Source organism: Cyprinodon tularosa, unplaced genomic scaffold (genome assembly GCF_016077235.1).
Source record: "Cyprinodon tularosa strain WSP-4 unplaced genomic scaffold, ASM1607723v1 ctg912, whole genome shotgun sequence".
NCBI lineage: Eukaryota > Metazoa > Chordata > Actinopteri > Cyprinodontiformes > Cyprinodontidae > Cyprinodon > Cyprinodon tularosa.
Window position 1 is genome coordinate 59,243 of NW_024039688.1, and position 15,351 is coordinate 74,593.

Consider the following 15,351-nt stretch of genomic DNA (forward strand, 5'->3'; position numbering starts at 1 on the left):
TGGTTTGCAGGTTCAGACAGGCAGAGTTCAACAGGCTGGGTGGCTCAGGTTTGCTTCCATGGCAAGGACAACAATGACAACGATCCGGCAACGAGGGGAGCTTTCACTCAGCTTAAATGGGGAGAGCTTAATCAGCAGAGCTGATGGGGATCAGGTGTGAGTGCTGAACAGCAGCTCCCAGGGGAAAGATCCACATTGCCCTCTGGAGGGCAAACCCCTGGATCTCAACAGAAACAGAACCCCACAGAATGGGATCCAAGTCGCCCTCAGGAGGGCAAACCTCTGGATCCCAACAGTACCCCCCCCTCAAGGGCGGATACCAGACGCCCAAAAACAAAAAACCAGAAAACAAAACAACCCACCCAGGGCGAGCGGAGGGGAAAACAGGCAAGGAGGGCCAGGCACAGAAACAAAATCAGGGTCCAGAACTCAAAACAACCCACCCAGGGTGGGCGAGGACAGGGAAAGTCTCAGGTGGCCTGCCGTGGGGCCGGCAGCAAGGCAGGGTTCCAGGTGGCCGGCCGCGGGGCCGGGGACAAGGCAGAGTCTCAGATGACCGGCCGTGGGGCCAGCAGCAGGGCAGAGTTTCAGGTGGCCGGCCGCGGAGACGGAGTCTCAGAAGCTGCAGGGGCTTTGGAGGAAGACGCCAGCTCCGCTTCAGCAGGAAGCACCGAGGAAGTCGCCGTCTCTGCTGCTGCAGGAAGCACCGAGGAAGACGCCATCTCTTCTGCTGCAGGAAGCACCGAGGAAGACGCCGTCTCTGCTGCTGCAGGAAGCACCGAGGAAGACGCCATCTCTTCTGCTGCAGGAAGCACCGAGGAAGACGGCATCTCTTCTGCTGCAGGAAGCACCGAGGAAGACGCCGTCTCTGCTGCTGCAGGAAGCACCGAGGAAGACGCCGTCTCTGCTGCTGCACGGAGCTCCGAGGAGGACGCCGTCTCTGCTGCTGCAGGGAGCTCCGAGGAGGACGCCGTCTCTGCTGCTGCAGGGAGCTCAGAGGAGGACGCTGTCTCTGCTGCAGGAAGCTCCAAGGAGGACGCCGTTTCTGCAGCTCAGCAACTGACTCAGACAGGGTCACCCACAGTGGCACTGAATCAGGAACTGAGGAGGCCGTCGATTGCGGCTCTGCATCAGGAACACCGGAAGCCACCGACTGTAGCTTCACACCAAGAGCAGAGGAAACCACCGATTGTGGCTCCACAGGGACAGAGGAGACCACCGATTGTGGCTCCACAGGAACACAGGAGGCTGCCGATTGCGGCTCCACCCCAGGAGAACCGGAAGCCGCCGATCGCGGTTCCGAATCAGGAACTGAAGAGGCTGCCCATTGCGGCTTCGCTTCAGGAGCAGAGGAAACCACCGACTGTGGCTCCACAGGCACACAGGGAACCGCCGATTGCGGCTCCGAATCAGGAAGTGAAGAGGCCGCCGATTCCGGAGTCTCTGGATGAAACAGAGCAGGCTCAGGGGTTCCCCAATGGCCCCAAATCTCCCGACATCTGCGATTCCACTCCTCATCACGTCGACGCCGCTTCATCTCCCATTTACGATTCCACTCCTCATCACGTCGACGCCGCTCCTCTTCTTGTCGACGCCGCTCCATCTCCAACTCACGATCCAACTCCTCACAACGCCGGCGCCCCTCCACCAGCCAGGGTGGGGGCGGACGACTCAGAGCGGGCTCAGGGGTCTCCAGACGGCTCAGAGCGGGCTCAGGGGCTAAGGAGGCCACTATCTCATCATAGTGTCGAAGCAGCGCCTCCCACCTGGGAGGCAGCGGACGGCGCTGAGCGGGCCTCACCAGGTGAGCGTGGAAGGAGTCTGCTGGGCTAGTCTGTTGGCCGGATCGTACTGTCATGACTTAGCAGGATTTCTAGCCCCAGATGCAGACTCACAGGAAACTCAGGCAGGATTAAAGTCCAATATTTATTTGAGACACACAGGGTTCTGCCCTGGAAGGCAGAGAGGACAAACAGGTTAAGTTCAGGTTACAGGTTAACAGGCTCAAACTCACTGGTTTGCAGGTTCAGACAGGCAGAGTTCAACAGGCTGGGTGGCTCAGGTTTGCTTCCATAGCAAGGACAACAATGACAACGATCCGGCAATGAGGGGAGCTTTCACTCAGCTTAAATGGGGAGAGCTTAATCAGCAGAGCTGATGGGGATCAGGTGTGAGTACGAAACGCAGCTCCCAGGCGAAAGATCCACATCGCCCTCTGGAGGGCAAACCCCTGGATCTCAACAGAAACAGAAGCCCACAGAACGGGATCCAAGTCGCCCTCAGGAGGGCAAACCTCTGGATCCCAACACAAGGGATGTGTTTTCAAATGTAGCATTAACCAGCAACCCATGCAAACACACCATATGGGATCCTTGACGTTGTGCAAAGGAAACATTTTTCAGATTTTGCAATATAAATGCATACTCAGTAGGGCAAACTAAGTGTTTAAGCTAAACCTGAATTGAATATAAACATTTGGACATATATAATTAAAACCTTTCTTACAGCAATAGAGAACAATGGTCTGCAATACATTATGTGCACTTACAGCTGCATCTGATTCATTCTGTCTTTATCATTTAAAATAGTGGAGCTCTTCAATAACCAGGGCTCTATATAAATGGTTGAAGTTATTGCTTATAAAAGAATGTCTGAAGGGTACATTTGCATTTTTCTTAAGCTGCAAGGGATATTTTCTTCCTAGTCTGCCACAGTCTGCCCCTCATACATTTAAAATCAGTTTTCCACTTCAAGGGATAGAGCTGCTGTTTGCTATGGATTATTTGAAAGTTTCCAAGGAAACCTATTGACAGAAAACAGAACTGTTAATCAAACATTAGGAGAAAATTAAAAGTTGCACAGAATTAGTAAGATCATTCTCAGTGCCATTCAATCATACATATATTGTATAGAAGGAACCGGATCCAATGATTATAAGTAACAAGTATATCAAGCTGATTAAAATTACAAACAGTGGTTTTAAAGCTACAGTGTGTAATTTTCAGCGACATCTAACGTCCAGACTGCAGACCGCAGCAACATGAACATCTCCCCCCCACCGCTTCTCCCCCCCAACAGTACGGCGAGCGTTACGGGACAAAATGTCTTCCACGATGTCCGCATCACCTACCTTCTCAAGTGATGAGGTTTGTTTACATAGATAATTTTAATACTGCCATCTATTGTTCAGTACCGTCTCAGTTCATCTCTCTCAACTTGCCGTAGTTACTTTCGAGCGTAATGGGCGATCTCGCCATCGCTAGTTTGTTGGCTCTGCGCTGCCGTAGCGCAAAGATGTCTGCCTCCATGGCTGCGAGACCCGCTCCTATGTAATTATAAATAACGAATTGTAAGGCAACGCAAATATTAAGGTTAAGAGGCTGAGCTCGTAGATGATGATAAATAACATAGTTATGTATAATATATTACATTTCTGACTGTATATCCCTGTAATTATTACACACTGCAGCTTTAACAATTTGTAGCCTTTCACAATTTTACAAAATATACTCTTTTGGCAACCCACACCTGAAAAAGACATAGAAAAACGGCTGATTTTAGCCAAATAGTTTGTTGTTTTTTTGATCGGGATGTAGAACCTAAGCTTTTATTGAGCTATAGTTTAATAACATTGTTTTATTGAAAATCAGAAATTCAGCACATTCAGAAATAACAAAATATACCTTTGTCTTTACAGGTCAGAATAGTCTGATCTTTAATCATTATGGTTTGACTGGAAGATAAAATTATTCTATATTGATGATTTTCTTTTACTAGGCATCAAGTACTTTCTTTAAGGTTGTAATATCATATTATCAAGAATACATGGCTAACGTCATTTTCCTTACATTGGACATAAAAATTGTAAAATTGGATTAAACACACTAATGACCCAGAAACGGCTGTTTTGACAGTCAAAACACATGCACTCTTGCTGTTAAAACTTATCAAAATAACAATACACAACTACCCCATTTTTGACTATATTTTGGACATTTTGCAGCAGACAGGAAGATGGTTTAGCCCAAGGATGTAGACTGTGAAAGCTGGGCATTGGGCTCCCTGGGGTGGGGAGAAAAGAGGGAAAAAATGAGACTAGAAAGAAAGAGAGTCAAACTAGGCAACATACCATAAGGCAGGGGTGTCAAACTGGTTCCAGAAAGGGCCGTGTGGTTGTGAGACTCCAGTCATCTCATCAAGTGAGTCCAGTCTTAACATGATGACTTGATGAGATGGGTGGAGTCTGGTGTGCTATTGCTTGGTTGGAAAGAAAACCTGCAGCCACACGATCCTTTCTGGAACCAGTTTAACACCCCTGCCATAAGGGGTCCAATTCCTCACCATGGCACTGGTTGTCAAAGACTGCCCAATCATACGTATAAAAAGTCCTAGTGGAAGGTGCCCATGCACCAGCCATTGTGCAGTGCACCTTGCATCTATATAGGGAGAAAGTATAGCTAGGCCTTGTAAGGGCCAAACCCATGGTGTCCTGGGTTGGATATGAGAGGAGATACCTGCTGGAGGGGAAGTGCATCGGCAAGCCAGAGAAAGGCCTGTGCAACAGAGGAATTAAAGTCTTTACTGGCCAGAATGGGGCCACTGATACGAGCTTGTGCACCTCCAGGAAAACCATTAAGTTGGAAAAGTTAGGGCTAAGGGTGGAGAAAAGTGTCTACTACTAATCTTGCACCATTTGCAGCCCAAAGGATGGACGCAAAGTGGTTTTCCCCCGCCATGCAACTCATCACATCAAGATAAAGCATTTAGTCCCCAGAAGGGTGGCTTCAGGTGAGGCAGAAGTTTGCAGGCATGTTCTGCATCCCTAGTATGTAGGCCCTGAGGCTGAGACATTGGGTCAAGGTTAACATGTTTGACCATATACCTCTTTTGTGATTAACATTAATAGTGACCTCACTGGTTGAAAGCCTTTCAGCAATATTCAAAGGGGCAGCAACAAGAGCAGTCTTTAGGGCACCACATTGGACAGAGTGGCAACCATGCCCCGAATGTATAGTTACAGAATGAGGAGGAGCTTCAAGTGCATGCTTAAAATTCTGGCCAGTAAGGGATGAGATCCATGCTGCAGTGTCAATACTTTAAGAGGATGGTGGAGGACTGTCATCCTGACCCTTTTAGAGACAGAGGGCTGGTACCAGGTCTATAGATGGTACCTATGAGACAATGTGGAAAGCACCCATACATCTGGGATGTAGGTAACACCCAATCTAATCCATCATCTGCCTCTCAAAGACCTGAGGGGACATTAAAAAAATTGTGTAGACCAGGGGTCTGAAACTGGTTCCAGAAAGGGCCATGTGGCTGCAGGTTTTTTTTCAACCAAGTAGTCGCACACCAGACTCCAGTCATCTCATCAACTGAGTGCAATCTGAACATAATGACTTGATGAGATAACTGGAGCCTGGTGTGCTATTGCTTGGTTGGAAAGGAAACCTGCAGCCACAAGGCCCTTTTTGGAATCAGTTTGAGACCGCTGGTGTAGACCAAATGGAAAAGGAGACGCAGGCCCCCACTTGGTCAACTTTGTTCATACCCTATCATAGAAACGGTCCTGAAGCCAGATTCCAAGACATAGGGAGAGAAGCAGATGGAAGGGAGTAAATCAGTGGAAAATCATAGCTAAACCGGCTATAAAGTCTGGCTAATTGTTATTGCTTTAGGAAGCCTGAGCCATACTGTCCAGGTCATTGAGCATAGCAAAGCCAGAGTTCACCAGGAACTGGGGTTTACTCAGGGAAAACTTAAGCAGTCAAACTTGAAGACAGCCAGACAAAAGGTCTGCTCAGTGGGGCAGACTCCAAAGAGGAGGAAAGGCCCAGCATCGTATGCAAGAGTGAGTTCCCAATCCAGCAGACCATGGCACCTGAGTTGTAGGGCCGTCAGAGCAGGTCATCTGTTCCACAGCATTTTGTGACAACTGGTATTAGTCCACAGAACAGGAGGAACAATGAGATAGGCATGTCAGGCTCCACGGCAGGCATTTTTTCTCCCAAACTAAACCAAGAAGCCTCTTGTATAACAGCAAGGGAACCACAATCAGTTCTCAGTTGAGAAAATGCCCAGGCATCTGTCCAACAGATGTGCAGTTTACATATGTACTTCTCTGATGGAGGAACCACAAAGGCAGCATCAGAGCTACAGGCAAGTCTACTAAATAATCAAGCGAGACAACATAGACATAGGGTGAGAAAACTTGCCAGCCAATACAAGCCAAAAATGTAGAGGATTCAACACAAGCAAAAACACCAGAGATTAGTCAATCAATCAAATGAGGCAACATAAAGGCAACAATGAAAACACTGTTGGACATTATGAACTTGCATAGGACTCGGCAAAGGCAGAAAATGTCACCTGCGAGACAATGAGACAATTAAACATGAAAAAAAAACCTACCAGTTGCTGCAGAACAACAGTAGTCTGAAAAAAGGCAGCTTGTACAGCCCTTGGAGGGCAAGACACAGCTTTAGCTTTGACCAAAGAACATTCTCTAGGGTACAAGCAGCAAGCAGTAGTATAGCAAGAGCATATACTCAGCAAATCTGTGCACAAGAAGATAAAAAGCGACTGAGCTTTCAGTGTCATGTGATAGTATAGGCATGCTAATTTTCTGTAGGTTAACTGTGACTTTGTTGCTATTACTTATCAACCTTTGCATCCACAAGGATGATCAGTTAATGCATGAGTACTGCCGCTGGAAGTCAGTAGGGATGAAATAGCATTGAAAATATAATTGAATGCTACTGTGTTAATTGTGACGGTTTAAATTTTATTTCATAAAAACTGTATTTCTTTTGATTAGATATTTTTTCGAATGTGTTTTAGTTACTTTTATATTGTACATTAAATTTTGTAAAAAGCGCTTTTTTAGTGTCTTGAGTATGAATGTTAGTTTATAAATGCATTGGCTTGTAAGGAACTGTTTTCAAATATAACCAAATTTAACTGGAGCCACTTTGAGACCACTTTATTGGCATAAAAAAAAAAAAAAAAAAATTTAAATTAAATTATAAGTACAATCAATTGTAAATCCTTGAATTTTGTGTTTCTTTGTATTCCAATTACTAGGTTGAATAGAAAAAAATATAAAAAAAACAAGTGCTATCCACAAGTTTTTATTTATTGCCTTGAAAATGTTATATTGCAGCTGTGTTAGAATAAAATGGGCTGCAACACTAGGTCATCTTTTGTGCTCCCGTCTTTTGTGTACTCGAATGATTCATAGGTCAGCTTTAAGTGGCTTAACAAACAAAATCTAAAATAAAAAAAAAGACATTTACAGGCTGCAGCCAGAACTGGGGCAAAAATACAGCTTCAGCTCTTGGTGTTTGGGCTTTGTACTGTGGGGGGATGTTAGACTATTAAAAGTTATAATTCACCATGCGGTCCAAAGGAAATATATATACCGTATGTGTAATTTAAGAAAAAATGAAAGAGGAAAGGTGGCTGCAACACATTTACACATACTTTTATCTATTTCAATAATTAATTTTGTAACTTTGGTATATTTAATCACCATTTTTTATTTTTTTTTGCTTTTGAGATATATGTATAGTCTTGTTGTTCATCTAAATTTGATTTTAAACAAAGTATGACCTCTATATTTCTTTTTTTAATTGTGTAATTTATGTAACTTTTTGCAGGTTGTAAAGTTATTCAAATTTAAAGTCAAGCATAAAAAATCACCTACGGTTTTATTTAAATTACTGTAGAACTTTTTTTTTTTAATAGGCTTTCAAAAGACCTTGATACCATGTATTTTAAGATTTAAGTTAGTATAATTATTTAAATAAAAAAAAAATAACATTTTCTTTTTTGTCCATATTTTAATATTATGGTCATGATAAAATAATTTTATTTTCTGTTACATTAAGTCTTGCACATAAACAACATTCTGCCTATTATCAATGACTGAGCCATGCTCTATGAGAACATATCTGCTCTTTTTCCATGCTCTCTTGTGATTTGCTGGAGTTTGTTTTCTCTGCTACATGGACAAGAAACTAAATTCAAACCCATTAGGTGACTTTGACAATGTTGCAAGTAGAACAAATAACCCAGCACAGCACTGCTGCATTCACTGTGTCTAATCAAACCGGTATGAGGCATTGCTTTCATTTCATTTATCTGTAAAAATGCACATTGATAAATGTATTATTTTCCAAAGAAAAAAAAAAAACTTACAGAATAAACTCACAGAATACCTAGACCAGAAAAATTGACCCCAATTGTCTAATTTCTCATTTTTCCTGTCAGCCTAAAAATAATTCTTGTTTATTCTCTCTATAAAAAAAGCATGTACACAAACCACAACCCTATGGAAAACGTATTTAGATACAAATGAGAATATTGATAATAGATGATAGATAATAATTGAAACAAGTGAAACTTTCTGACCTCCCAAGGTGGCTGAGATGAGAATGTGGGTTCCATATTTCTTTATGATAGTGTCAATAAACTGCTGAGTGGTGGGTCTTCGGCCCAGCAAGCGTACACTGCGCTGGAACTCAGGCATGAGTGGCACGGGGTTCCGGATGAGGTCCCTTCTCTCAATTGCAGTGTTTCTCACCTTCCAACGTGCAAATTCCCTGTTAGGATAAAAAAAAACAACAACAAACAATTAAAAAACTACGGCTTACATTCTTTCTTATGCTTACACACAAAAACATAGATTTCAGTGTATTTTAAATGAGAAAAGAAAAGAAAACATTCCTAATTGTTATGATTTATTCATTTAAGCTGATAGAAGTTTTACAAGATAAGCTCAGTCTCTCACATTTCCATCAAAATGCTTTGCATTATGGTGTTTATTGAGTGTCATATCACTATGTAAAATTGCTGATGCCTTTGTTGTAATAAGGGCATCATTCGACTGTATAACCATAATAGGATGTGTTTTCATGAAAAAAAAAAATCTCATTACTGTCCTCTATCATTTGTGCCCATTCTATCACAACTATAAAATAGCCTATTAGCATTTTAGCACAGAATCAAATAACCGAAAGGGCAAAAGTGCTCCCTTACCTGCTGTTTCTTTGCATACTGCATAGAAATAATGTATAAGATTTTATATAAGAAGCATTCAAATAGTGTTTTAAGATTCCCTTTATGTGGTTCATATTATGTACTGTAATAATCAAGATGTGTACAGTAGGTGACACTTTTTGTAAACTAGACATTACAGGCACATTCCAGTGTGAGAGTTAAGAGAGAGCAAATTATATAATATAAAGACAAAAAAAAGATACTAAAAAACATTTCGTTGTGACAGAAGCTGATGCCAATAGGATACAGAGAATTACAAATGTGTTTACTATTTTAAAAATTTCACACCCTTCAACTCTTCATTGGGATTTTAGATCTTAAAATAAGAAATTAGTTTATTAATGTGAGTGTTAAAAAAAGAGGTTAGTGCATGCAACTCTGATTTAGAAAACAATGAAGGGTTCTAAAGAAACATGAATAAATAAAACTAAATAAAAAGCAATATATATATAGAATAAAAAAAAATGTATTTAAAAAATATTCATGAATTATAAGTGTTAATAATTAACATGTTATATATGGGGGGAAATGGATGCTTTATGCAAAAGTCATTTTATAAAAATCCAAAATAACACAGGAATTCATTTCTCAGGATGCAAAACTGTCATTTCTTCCAAACAGCCATATCTGACACAAACATATATGATATATAAAACAGTTTTTTCTTGTGAAAATTGCATGAGTTGTCTAAAGAACAGTCACAGTCCTGTAAAAAAATCTAATGTTTATTAATTAAGACAACATTTTACTGTTTACTTCTTACACCTACAAAAGTGAGGGTCTTCTTTTCAACTATTTTGGATCTTTTACCATAAAAATAAGACAACTGCTGCACGACAATGAGATCCTAAAAGATTACTACATTTGCCACTATATTGACACGCCAGCAGTGACTGAGACTTAGTTAAGTTATTTAAAGGCATTGGAAAATATAATTCCTTAACAACTCATGGGTTAAAATGCTTGCCCTAAGAAGAGGCTGTGTATCAGATTAAGCAATGCTTTTGTTGTGTGAATGATGAGTCTAATTACTGTAAGTGCCTGACCTTAAAGTGCATTAAAATCTTCATTAGGGAGAATACATCCAAAGGACTATATGATCTCTATAACTTAATCCTAAAAGCCTTTTTTAATTAAAATCTGAGCTGTGTTTAATAAACAAATAAATAGACAAACATTCTCTGCAAAAAAAAAACAAACATAAATTAATAAATAAAAATAAATAAATGAATAAGATAAAAAGGCATAGGACTGCAGAGAAAGATGCTGGATTTGTTCTAAATTGCTTTTTTTTAAGAAGATTTTGAAACTCCTTAAACTGGGTTAATCCAAACAAAAGATTTGTTTTTAATCATTCTAGGAAAGATGAAAAGGATGCTTTTTTTCATGTCCATATCCTTAAAAAAAAGACCAAAAAAAATGCTTTGAGGACCAAACAAAGTGATGCAAAAAGAATCAAATGGTGAAAAAATAAGAAGTGCAAACAATCTTAAATGCATTTGTTGCGTTTATCTATTTCAGTGTTTTGACCTTCTAGTGTTTCTTTGTTAAAATTTCCCTAATCTGAATTTAGTTGTGTGAATTTTTTTTTTAATAAATAGTTTTACTATTTCAGATACACCAGTTTTCAATTTTCTATTTCAGTTAATCATATCACTACTTTCTCTTGTTGAGAAAGGGTTTCTGAACAGACTACAATGAAACTTTAAGATGAGGGGCAAGCCTACAGTGTAAACTCTTAGTTTGTAATTGTCTATGTGACAGCTGTCTTCTTTTAACTCTAAATACAGATAATTTTAGCAGTGTTATCACTAATTGGACATAACCAAGGTGCTAATCCTTGCCTATTGTAATATATCCATCTACTAATGAAACAATATCCATTTTTTCTTGCATAAACATAAGAAATGAAAATCGTAAACAGGGTGCAGCACACACTAACAGATCTGACTTATTGATCAGGGGCAAAAAAATACTGATTGAAGCAGTACTTTTTTGTTAAATTATTATTATGTTTATTAAAATAACACCATAATAGTAATTTTAAAGGAAAAAATATAAACAATTCAATTTCTTGCAACATCTTCATTTTAAGCTTCACTTACACATTTTGTATGTGCCCTCAGACTGATTGTCCTCTTAGTTTGTATTTTTCTGACACATAGTCAGCAATATGTCTGCCTGTCTGAGCTTGTCTTGACTGCAGCATTTTATTACTCTGTTAAGCACTCTCGTTTAGTTTTAAAAGTACCATTTCTTTCTGCCAGTGGACTAGTAAAGAGAGGGCTTTACAATCCTGCCCACAATTAACTGAAATAACCGGACAACCTCCTTAAAGGACAGGTCATACGTCTATATCTAGTGCTAAGAGTAGAAAAATTCAAAATAAAAATACTCCGACTATCATGTAAGATGTATGTACTGATGTGGTCTGGAGAAAACCAAACTACTTAGTAAAACCCTGACAATATGTCAAGTTAAATGGATAAAGAGTAAAAATAACAAATATAATTAGTTGATCTTACATTTTTATTGTGCACAATGAAGCAAGATTTACATAACAGTCAGATTTTTCAGGACCAAGAAGGTGTCTGAATTTGAGCAATGCTAGATCATCCAGCTATAACAAGCTCAGGGCATAACCAGATCAAGACCTGGTGTTTTTTAGAGTAAACATTTTGTTATAAATAAAGTTACGGAATATATTTCATGACCTAAATTGCAGACATGGAAGTTATTAAAATGCTAAACCTTTTGCATCATTCCCTGCTTGTTTTACAGTATTTGTAGGTTATTGCCCAATTCCCGACACCAGTTTTTTTTTTTTTTTTTTTTTTCTTAATGACAAATTAAACATAGATCAGAAAAAAAGCTTTCACAAGGTCAACAAAGGAACTATGATAGGGAGCGCAACCTCTCAGTCAGCCAGCTTTTTGGTAATGGTTGTGCAGTTTTTGGAACAATTACCTAAAGTATGGAGTCTGTCACAGATCAGCCTGTATTCTGAATAGACCTCCAAGCACCTCCGTTGAACTACTGTATGCCCTAGCAACCTAACTTTCTTGGTCTTCTTCTGACACAGTTCTCCTTTTCAACAGCTCTTAGTTAGACCTTTTTTTTTTTTTTTTGGTACTGGTCCTGCTGGAGCGATTCATGTTTGAGAGAATCTAGTTGCCAGACCAAACTCAGTAAATACTCGCCTAGGATCAGTGCCAGCCCAGCACCTCACAAGGTAAAATAAATACGACCGTCCCAGACTTAGAGGTGATAGAAGTGTAAATTATTCTTTCTGTAAAGCAGTTGGGAATCAATGGCTCAAAAAAGTTGCTGGGAAAACCATGCTGCAGATTATTATAAGACCAGGTTGAAAGATCTGTGCAAATATTCTGCTCAAAAAGAGTATTTTTGTAGGGCAACTCTCATTTTTAATCCTAGCAGAGAGATGACCCCACTTCTGGTCCTGTTACATGAATGATTTTTGTACAAAGTTCAGGAAGACGTTATTTGTGAAAACTGGAGCAAGTGTTTAATTTGAGAGACCTTTGAGATACTTAGATTCACAACAGAGGTTGCATTCATCTTTTTTTCATTCTGCTCACAGCGCCTTCTCTAGTTTTACTCTCCCTTTCATAGATCTCATTTTATTGTCACACAAAAGGTTTCATGGTTCAGTCACTCCAATTGTTGAATAAAACGATATATGGTGAACCATAGACTTGAGCCCTTCTGGCATGAATTGATCATGCCAGTAGATGGAACATGTGACATGATTCAGTGCTTTTCTCAAGGTCCACTTTAATGACCCATCGTGTAAGTTAGAAGTAGATAAGTGGCCTTAAGCTGCATAGATAGGAGCTTGGAACAAATGGGATTTTGTCTTTATATTTAAGTAACTGGAGGGGGAGGCCCATTATACTTGTCTGCATTTAAATATTTTCAAACTACTAATTAGATCCATGATATGATGAGCCAAACATAAAAACCTTGAAAATATCAGATTTTATTTGAATTTTTGGACCACAGTATGAGCTGAATTTAATTAAAAGACTTGTCCAATCCACCTGTATGATTTGTTTTAACTGTCTGAAAAAAAGTCAATTTATGTATCAAGTATGGTAAATTTCACTTAGGTTTTACACTGTATGATCATAAATTTGGGCTTGATTTGGAACCCACAATACCAACTTAAATTAATTTAGCTTTCAGAGTGTTTTTGCTAATGTACCTAAACAGAAAAGTATTTTTTTGGGCAAAGCACAAACCCAAAGTTTAAAATGTGATATTTGAGAACAATGAAATAAGGAACAGGCAAGGTTTTAAGCCAACTTAATATTGAAATCTGCATGAAGTAACATTGTCATAAACAACCTTTGTCAAGTACTAGAATCTTATTGTAATTGTACATAACAGAGGAGAGGCTGGGAATGAGATTTCTCTGTTGAGCCTTCTCCTTTACGTAGGAGTCCCAAGAACAGGACAAGTCAGAGGAGATTTGAAGGTTAAAAAAAACTGGATGTCCACAAGCTTCACTGTCATTCCTAATAAAATCCACAAGACCCACCTTGGTCTTGCAGGTGATACGGAAAAGTCTATCTTGTGAACACTACCTAGTCATGTGGTGGATCTCCTTTCTATATTGGGTTCCATTATTATCAGGGATGAGATGCACCACGGGATGGTTGTCTATGAACATCACAATCAGATTTGTGGAGTGGATATGAAAGTACTCATGATTAAATAGAGTGAAGAGGAGTAGACTCAACACACAGCTCCATTTAGGATTGGATCAGAGAGGATGATATGTGGTCCCCTATTCTCAGAACTCCTGTTAGAGATATAGACTCTGATCCCGGAACAGAGAGAGCGGGGGGGGGGGGCAGCCTTAGGTTCAGGTGCTTCAGTATCAGGTACAGGAATACAGTGAAGACTGAAGTTGATACAGTAAATAGCATCCTCAAGAGGATTTAAAGTGTTGCAGATTCAACAGGGGTGTGCAAAGAATTATATGCATCATTCTCAGTTGATCTGTTTTCCCTTACAGGTACTGTTGAGGATTTCCTAAAATACCCGTCCTATCCACTTAGAAACAGAATGCAGGTGCAAGAGCATGCATGAGTCCATTTCTCCTCCTGCAGAGACAGACTGAAGGAGGGACCTCACCTTGATGGCGTGGCTCTGTGTAGGTGCAACATTAAAGCCAGAATAAAGGGCTTGTTATACTTCTGCAACAGTTTTTTGTCGCAGTGAGCTTGATGCAGATATTTCTGATTTATGCTAAATATTGAAGCGTGGTCTGCACTATGTTATTCCATGCCACAACCCAAGAGGGACAATCATAAACTAGTTGTGGGTCTAGATATGGCCGAGGTGGTGAGGGCAAATTTGGACAATGGAGGGACATGAGGGCGAAAAAGAGCGGGGATCTAGGTGAAAAAAGGATCCCAGCTTTCTTGCACACCTCGCTCTTCTAGCTGGTCCATCTTCACGAGCCGTTTTCAACAATGGCCAGCATACAAACAAAACAAGCCGGTAAAGTACAAAGCAGGAAATACAGGTATGTACCTGTATAATGCAGAGTGGATGTAGATTGACCAATCAGAGGCCTCCTGTCTGCTGTCACCTACAATTTGTAGGTGTCTGCAGAAGGGGAGGAGACATATTATTGTTTACTACACAAGCAGACGACCTGATTTCTGAGTTTAAACCAGCTTTAAGGCTTTAGTTTCCCTACCACAGAGCCACACAGAACATTATTCAGTAGTGGGCTTTTAACAAAATTTGATGTACTGTGTCACATGAAGGACAACTACAATTTAACAAGCTCCTCATTTAATGATTTTCAACTGACACTTGTTTTACCTCAATTTCATCTGTTTTGAATTGTGTAAATAATTGTTGTTAAAAGTCAATTCTCCTTGTGAAGGCCCTGTTTAAAATGTGCTGAACTCATAGCTTATACAAGCTTACTGTGTCCACTATATAGTGGACTTTATTTCAAACTCAGTTAACAGATGATTGCAGATGATTTTGTTTTGCTGGTTACGTAACTCCTCCACCACACAATGCTATTATCTCTACAGTATTATTAGTTGGGTAGCGACAGCCTATGTCACAGCGGGATGCTGTGACAGCAAATCCCATAATGCTTTGCGAGAAGAGCTCCACACGCAAAGCATTCTGGAATATATCAGCCTCTTCTGAGGCCTTTCTTTTTTTCTAATACACTACGTAGACACTTTTTCTCTTACGACCCTCGGCCATTTCCCTCTGTGACAAAGGTGAGCTTCAATG

The 15,351-nt window shown here is 40.2% G+C and overlaps 1 protein-coding gene across 3 annotated transcripts in view; it reads right to left on the minus strand.

Annotated features, from left to right (window-relative positions):
- LOC119776139 (BMP/retinoic acid-inducible neural-specific protein 1-like) overlaps positions 1 to 15,351 on the minus strand; it is a 137,097-nt gene that overhangs the window by 55,491 nt on the left and 66,255 nt on the right. For all 3 annotated transcript variants that reach the window (XM_038274410.1, XM_038274411.1, XM_038274412.1), the window contains exon 3: positions 8,413 to 8,603. In XM_038274410.1, coding sequence (XP_038130338.1) covers positions 8,413 to 8,603 — 191 coding nt within the window. The remainder of the gene's footprint in view (positions 1 to 8,412; positions 8,604 to 15,351) is intronic.